The sequence below is a fragment of the Convolutriloba macropyga genome, unplaced genomic scaffold (genome assembly GCF_964194025.1).
Source record: "Convolutriloba macropyga unplaced genomic scaffold, txConMacr16.3 SCAFFOLD_4134, whole genome shotgun sequence".
NCBI classification, from domain to species: domain Eukaryota; kingdom Metazoa; phylum Xenacoelomorpha; order Acoela; family Convolutidae; genus Convolutriloba; species Convolutriloba macropyga.
Window position 1 is genome coordinate 731 of NW_027451769.1, and position 8,869 is coordinate 9,599.

Genomic DNA, 8,869 nt, shown 5'->3' on the forward strand with positions numbered 1-8,869 from the left:
ACCTTCGAATGTTTCTTTGGACAGTTCAAGCCGTTGCTTAAGATCTTCAGTAAGAGGTCTGGTCATATCAACTTGAAATCATTCTCGCTTTGCAACACCTAAAATTTCTCTTATATATATATATATTATATATATATAATATTTATATTAAAATTATATATAATAATATATTTAGATATATATATATATATTATATATTATATATTATATATATATATATATATATTATATATATATATATATAATATATATATATATATATTTAGATATATATATATATATATATATATATATATATATATATATATATATAAAGAGAGATTTTAATTTAGGTGTTGCAAAGCGAGAATGATTTCAAGTTGATATGTCACCTGAAAATTCTTCCATACCGACTTGGGTACATAGTTATATCGATTCATAGTAAAGCTTTGATGACCACTTGAAAGCTTTTATATAACCAATATTTACCCACGATTGATTAAGTTTAAACAGAACTTAAGTTTAAAAAGAATTCTATTTAGTTTTATGCCTGATAAATGTATACCTTTTGCGGCCATGGATGCGGCCATGATGTGTTCCAGCAGCAAACTCCACCCCACAATGAAGGCCACCAGTTCCCCCAGCACAGCGTATGCATATATGTAGGCTGAGCCGGTCATCGGAATTCTACTACCCAGCTCCGCGAAGCACATGGCAGTTAAGAAGTGCGCAAAACCTGAAAGAAGCCGAACTGAGTTTTCGGAACTTCTCGCCGTGAACAAAAGCATTTGTTTTCATTAATAGTTGCGAAAAACTAATTCTTGTTTTTGCATTGATCAATGTTTGCATAGAATAATAAGAGGTGAGCTAACGCAATTAAAATCATTGTGTATACGACTAGACTGATTAGAAAATACGATTACAATACACCATTACAAAACATTGATAATGGAGGGCCGTAATCTACCGACGGCGGGAGGGGGGAGGGGGGCATGAACAGTTGCTGCGGCGACCAGTTACAGAGTTGTGAATTGCCGTTACTAGCAATTGACCCCCATCTGAGGCACCTCACTTATAACAACACTTCACTCTATAAAAAGACATAATTTGTTCAAGCGTGGGGAAATGACTTGGCCGAGGAAGCAATTTAAATTGAGCCATTCTTCTTCAAAACAAATATAGGTTGAAGGTGGCAAGTGGTGTTTTCAACAGTGGAGGCTTCAAACAGGGTTTACCTTCTAATCACGCAATTGCATTACTTTACGACCCATACAAATTGTCCCCCATCCTTTCCTCCCTCCCTCCCTTCCTTCCCCATATTACGTCCTGCATCAAAAATTTGATCTCTTGCTGGAGAGTGGAGGGTATGAAGTATTCGATTTGATGGAGGTGGCTCATCCGGTTGAGGGTGGGAGGGGGGTGATAGTATCTGGCGGGAAAAGAGCGCTTACATTCTATTTCGAATGACTGTGATTGTTATTTTTGGTAAATTTTAAGCCGGTGGCCAATTCATTGTTTCATTGCCTACTGCATATTCATTTGATTACTGCATAGTTAATAGACGGCCATGGACTGTTTCATAAATCTTAAGAAGCGTAATTTTTAGTCGGTTCTTTTTTGTAAGAACTGTCAGTTATTGTCGTTTCTGCTGTTTTCTTTAGTAACTTATGCAAAAATTGGCGATTATTGTTGTTGTTCTTGTCGGTATTTTATGTGCGAAGAGTCGATTATTGTCGATTTTGTCGAGTTTATTGTTTTTTTTAGAAACCGTCGGTTACGCAGGCTGATATCCGAGACCCAAGACATGTATTCGCAAAACCGTCCTGGGTAGCGGACAAGGCGTCTGATGCCTCTCATCTCTAAGAACTGGAAAAAAAAACTTGTTGAGGCCCACCCATTAAAACAATGCTCTGCTCGGTCTGGCCAGAACAGACATCATGCGTTCGAAACGTCCTCTAATCAGACAATAGTGCATGCGTACAAAAACCGATCTTGTTGTGCGTTTTAGATCCAAAAACGATGAAACTTGGCCGATCTTACGTTGAGAAACGAAATGAAACTCTTCTGGTATTTATAGTCGACAAAAACCGACGCTTCATATACTTAAAACCGACGAAAACCGATTTTTCCTTTATCTTTTTAAGCCGAAGAAAATGGATTTCGCTTACTTTTTAAAAGAGACGGAAACTGACGCTTCTCACAACAAAACCCCGTACGTGCTGCATTTCAAAATTGACAAAACCGACGCTTCTTTGTGTTTGAAAACCGATGACACTGACAAAAAAATCATGATCGATTTTAGCGAAATAAAAAAAGAAATGTTTGACTTTTCTTTTATTTCATTTTCTGAATAAAATCTCCACTCAATTTACCTTCAGATTTATGAACGTTAAGTAGTGGTAACTTTCGGCTGTTTGAGCATTAGACATTTATTATCTTCGGCTGCTTGAACATTAGAAGGTAACTACCTTCGGCTGCTTGAGCAGTAGACAAAACAGTAGCAGTAGACGTTTGATTTCACTTTTTATCAATTTCATACAGTACTTTTTTCGACTACTCGAACTTAAGACAATAATTACTCTCCGCTGTTTTGTTTGCAATTTTTTCGCAGCATAGAAACAATAGATTTTCACTTATTCCGCAGGGTACGTGTAAAGGTGTCCAATTTGCTCTGTGTTTCAAGATAAAGCAATTGCCAATCAAAATCGCATGATACGCATGGCCATGGCCGCCAAATGATTATATTGCTAATTTAATAATCCTTATTAATAAAAAGATTAAAATTGGGGTGAAACGAGAGAGGTGTTAAAAAATAGAGGGGTTAAAAGATACAGGGGTGAATAAATACGGGATAAATGACAGGGGGTTAAAGGAATAGGGGTGAAAAAGTGGGACACCGTTTTGGTCGAACAGTGTTTTTTCAAAAGTTTGTATCCAGACATGTGCAATGGAATGCAGCTTTGCATATAGTGCTGCAAATATTAAACAACTGATTATAACTACCTATGAAATTGTTTGACACTGCAAACAAAATTTATACTCCTGAAAAAGCATTCTGTGCACGTTTTGAAGTGAAATTTGAGGATTAAAAAATAGTTTGTCATTTTCGACTTGGTATGAATAATAGATCCAGCTAGTTTTCTCAGGCCCCGAATAGGGTCTACTGCTAATCACGTCTTCGCATAATTGGCTGGAATAAAATTGACTTACCTCAGGTAGACTCAAAGTTAATATTGTAACACTTCTTTTTGATCTCACTAGGAATCCTGATTATCTTACTAATTTCAGTAGAACCTTTGTTTTTTGTCAAAAAATACTACTACTAACCATATTTTTTACAATTCATACAATTCCTACTGCAAAGATGTTTTCACTTGTAGGCTGCTTGAGCAGTCGACAAAACAGTAACAGCAGACGGTTGCTTTCACTTTTCTTGAATTTTAGACAGTACTTTTTTCGACTACTCGAACTTAAGACAATAATTACTGTCCGCTGTTTTGTTTGCAATTTTTTTCGCAGCATAGAGACAATAAATTTTTACTCATTCTGTCGGTACGTGTAAAACTTTCCTATTTGCTCTGTGTTTCAAGTTAAAGCAATTGCCAATCAAAATCGCATAGTGGGCATGGCCATGGCCCGTTAAATGATTATATTGCTAATTGAATAATCCTTATTTATAAAAAGATTACCATCGGGTTGAAATGATGGAGGTGTTAAAAAAATGAGGGGTTAAATGATACAGGGGTGAATAAATAGTGGTTAAATGACAGGGGGTTAAATGAAAAGGGGTTGAAAAAGTGGGACACCTTTTTGGTCGAACAGTGTTCTTTTCAAAAGTTTGTACCTAGACCTGTGCAGTGGAATGCAGCTTTGCATATAATGCTGCAAATATAAAACGACTGAATATAACTACTTATGAAATTGTTTGACACAGCGAACAAAATTTATACTTCTGAAAGAGGCATTCTGTGCATGTTTTGAAGTGAATTTTGAGGAATAAAAAACAGTTTGTTATTTTCGAATTGGTATGACTAATAGCTCCAGCTAGTTTTCTCAGGCCCCAATTAGGGTCTACTGCTATTCATGTCTTTGCATAACTGCCTGGAATAAAATTGATTTACCTCAGGAAGACTCAAAGTTAATATTGTAACACTTCTTTTTGATCTCACTAGGAATCCTGATTATCATACTAATTTCAGTAGAACCTTTGTTTTTTGTCTAAAAATACTATTACTACCCATATTTCTTACATTTCCTACTGCAAAGATGCTTTCACTTGAAGGCTGCTTGAGCAGTAGACAAAACAGTAGCAGTAGACGGTTGCTTTCACTTTTTTATCAATTTCATAGAGTTTTTTTGTCGACTACTCGGAACTTAAGAAAAAAATTACTGTCGCCTGTTTTATTTGAAAATTTTTCGCAGCATAGAGACATTTAGTTCTTACTCATGGTGCCGGGTACGTTTAAAAGTGTCCAATTTGCTCTGTATTTCAAGTTAAAGCAATTGCCAATCAAAATAACATGGTGGGCATGGCCATGGCCCGCCAAATGTTTACATTGCCAATTTAATAATTCTTATTTATAAAAAGATTAAAATCAGGGTGAAATGATAGAGGTTTTAAAAGATAGAGGGGTTAAATGATACAGGGGTGAATAAATAGGAGTTAAATGACAGGGGTTAAACGAATAGGGATGAAAATTGGGACACCATTTTGGTCGAACAGTGTCTCAGCTGAAAATATTAAACAACTGAGTATAACTACTTATGAAATTGTTTGACACAACGAACAAAAATTATACTTCTGAAAAAGCATTCTGTGCATGTTTTGAAGTGAGTTTTGAGGATTATAAAAAAAGTTTGTCATTTTCGACTTGGTATGACTAATAGATCCAGCTAGTGTTCTCAAGCCCCGAATAGGGTCTACTGCTAATCACGACCTCGCATAACTGGCTGGAATAAAATCGACTCACCTCAGGAAGACTCAAAGTTAATACTGTAACACTTCTTACTGATCTCACTAGGACTCCTGATTATCTTACTAATTTCTGTAGATCCTTTGTTTCATTTCAAAAAAATACTATTACTACCAATTTTTCTTACAATTTCTACTGCAAAGGTGCTTTCACTTGCCTTTCTATTTTCTAAACTATGCGTAAGGTTATAATTTTCAATTTTTTTCCCGGCTATGGTTTTTCAACGAGGGGAGATTTCCGGTTTAGATTGATCAATTTTGATTTTAAAAAGCTACCAAACTTCTTCTGTAAGAATATAAAGTTTTCGTTCACCGTTGCCTAATTTTATCCAGCAAGATATATTGCATACCCAGTGAACAGTAACTTGATACATCTTGATAAGAAGCAAAATTATAACTTGGTAAATGTTGACAATCTTGATATGGTACTTACCATGAAAAGATCGATATTTTTAAGAAATTGCTAGATATTTGCATGGGTATTAAAAAATATCTTGGCGAGATAACCAGGAAAAATTAATCATGACATAGCAAGATACAACAAGTTATAATAATTTAAAAGCGCCCTAACGTCATCTTGACTTTATCTCAACAAAAGTTTACCTTGACTCCGTTAAGGTAAATTTACTTTAACTTCATTTAGTGTGTTGAGTTCTCAGAAGGGTTTTTTCTGTTCTGGGGACGAGATACATCGAGCAGCGATTAGAAAAGATAAAGTGTTATCAAGATTTGTCAAGATTTTGTCAAGAGCTGTCAAGAAAGTTTTATTGATCTAACATGATAAGATCTAACCAAGATCTTATCAAGATTTACAATAAAATGTTGATATTTCAGGTTCTTGGCAAGATGTTTCAATTCTTCCAAGAAATCTTAAGTCCATGCATGTCTTATCAAAGTGTATCAAGTTTCAATTCATTGGGTATAAACATAGGTGTCAGCACTATTAATTCACATTTTAGAGCTAATGCAGCTTTTGACCAATAATTATTAACGAAAATTCAGTACTTTTTTCCGTTAATTTTTTTTAGCTCTTTTCATCACGTATAACAAGTTCAGAGTGACTTCATAAACAAAATGCTCTAAGGAACCTAGTTATACTCAGAAAACAGAACCAAATTTAACAAGTTCAGTAAGTGTGAAGTATGCTAGTACTTTGTATAGACTCAGTTGCTGACATCGAAACCAAACATCGCCCCTAAATTGCTATAAAAAAGACTCTTGCTCTTGAGTCATGAAAGAGCCTATAATTTGCGGTGAAAAGACCCTAGCTGATTGAAAAGACCTCAGAGTAGGATTGATATCTGCAGCTGCACGTATACTATAGTAATATCATATGTTCTTGTATTAACAGGAATAATGTATATTATTGTACGATAGGTTGGGATTTCGCAGGTTTATCAACCCGTGCTCCGTAAAACATACCCGCAATCAAGCACGACAGGAATAGAGCTGGTCCGGTTACTTCTCTGGCTATGACACCCACCAGGACATAGGGACCGCTTCCCAACACAGTCGCGATTCCCATCATCGTCATGTCAAATGTTGTCAGACACCTTTTCAATTCCGTTTTCATCAAATCTCCTTTCATATTTTTCGTACGCCATAGTTTGTTTAAATACTCTTTCAGAGCCATGACAAATACTTTTGCAAAAGAAAAATCTACCTGTGTCAAATAAACAGCTGCTTTTAGTTGAACTGGTATTTTGGCTTATATGGCAAACTTAACATTTTGTAAAAAATAAACTGAAAAAAATTTTTGCACTGATTTTAACGCATATGTACAAATAGTTACAAGACAATACTACAGTTCTTAAGGCAATCAATTTATTAAATGTAGTTTTAGAAGTCAGATGGTCATACCGCAAAATTAGTTAATCTTTTTTATAACAGTTATAGAATAATTATCGTCTAGAACGAGAGCTGTACTGCGGATGAACTAAATTAGTCACATAAACTAATTGATAAATTCTTTGAACCTGCAGTTAAAGTATCGGCGACGTGCTGTTTTCATGCCTCTCATTTTAATGATCAATTTAAGAGAAAGAACAAAGACAAAATTCATTCGCTTCAAATGTGAGCTGATTTTCATCAGCTTTCACTTTGCAATCCAGATCCAGACCTCATTATGATGAAAATACAATGCTTGATCAAAGTGAGATCAAATAACCAATCGTAGATAATTGACAGACCCATGAAAATCACGATGTTGCGAGGATACAGAATTGGGATGCTGATCTCGATTTTGGGTCGAGGTCTACATTTGGCAATTATTTTCTATCTCGAAATTAACAATTTTGTTGCTATAGCCGAAACCCCTGATTGTTTTCAAAGGATGGATGAATATTATTGGCTACCATAACAACCAAAATCATTTATGTTTCCAAAATTACGCTGCCAATAGCATACTTTATTAACAATAAGCAATATAAGACCAAAATAAAAAATACTAAATGGTCATTAATTTTGGAAATTGTGGAAATTGAAACAACGCTAATCGTGGATTACGAAGACATTAAATTATTCAAATGACTATATCACGGCAGAAAAGAAAAATTATTTCTTTGAATTGGGTCTGAAGTAACTGCTGAACAAAATCGGGCAAAAAAATATAGGCTTACTTGAGATTTTTGCGATGACTCAAATACTCATAGATGTTAACAATGGTTAAGTTATTCATCAGTGTGTCTGTCGGAGCCCTTGTTTTATTTTCGTTTCTGTTGTTCAAACTGATGCATCGTTTACAAAACAGGCAAAACAGTAACATAATATACATATTTGTGACAAGGTATTGTCACTATTTTCAGCGAAAGGCGCAAAAACCTTCAAATGATCAGAATATGCGATTTGCAGAGGAACGATATATGAAATACAAAGCTCTTATAATGAAATTTTAAAACAATTCGTACTTTTTAAAAAATTAAAATGGCTATTTAGAATGAGCAAGTCAGGTTTATGGTACTTATCAATGAGAAAACATACAGAAGATTTAGATTAGCTCAAACTTGTTTAATTGATTGACATAATATGTAGTTTTGGTTCTAATTCATGAACGTGACATTTTATTCTTATTAATTTTCATGCAATCTAGTTCTTCAATTTGAAGTGGGCTTCAATGGGTGGTGGAATTCAGTCTCTGACATTTGATTAATTGGTCAAAAAACTTTGATAGCGCCAAGACAAAATTTCATTTTAATTTTGTGGCCCTTATTTATCAACACAACATTAGCGTTCGTCAGGTAATTTCCCTCTTGCTTTGTGATACTTCAAATAAGAACACGTCTAAAATTTTTATGATTTTTGAAAACCATAATTTCTACACTTTTTTATCTTTATTTGTGGTGATAGCTTCCCCAAATCTATGAGGATGTTTTCTAGTTGTGCTTGATGATTTTTTGGCCCCTGAATGTTGTCGACTGTTACTCAAGCTCTTTTATTGGCTTCAGGTGATACCATGTCTCTACTGCACTTAACCCGTTTTTCAGTAGAATGCCGATCAGCAAATTTTGTCTTGACCTGATGAGGTTTGAAATCGATCACTCAGTTGTCACATACAAGCACTGTAAGGTTCGAATCCTATGGCTTAAACTATAAAAAGTTAAGTTCTTAGCCAGCAATGAAAGTAGCTTGAGCTGTTGGTGAGCTGTTTGCCGGTCTAAAGAGAATTGGTTCTTACAAAACAAAGTTTGCGACCCCATGAAGTTTTGTTTTCTTTCGCAACAACAAGTTCTCATTAGTGTTACGACAAGGTGTCTCGGTGAGTTATAAATGCTCGCCGAAGACAAATTCCAAATAACACAATCAGAATTGGACTCAAGGCTTGAAAGTCCAGTTCATTTGTTGGAAATGCTCGCTCAGCTAATCTGTTTCCTCTTGGATGAACTAAGCGCAACTTCACCAGTTTAAGTCCCAATTATTCAC

General features: G+C 35.0%; 1 protein-coding gene across 1 annotated transcript; it reads right to left on the reverse strand.

Annotated features, from left to right (window-relative positions):
• Positions 1-544: 544 nt before the first annotated feature.
• LOC142356944 (cationic amino acid transporter 4-like) lies at positions 545-6,805 on the reverse strand (the record flags this gene model as incomplete). The annotated part of the gene is made up of 2 exons (XM_075408686.1): positions 6,374-6,805; positions 545-715 (listed from the first exon to the last, which is right to left on the reverse strand). Coding segments are annotated over exons 1-2 (382 nt in total), but the record flags the coding sequence as incomplete, so codon positions are not given.
• Positions 6,806-8,869: the final 2,064 nt, after the last annotated feature.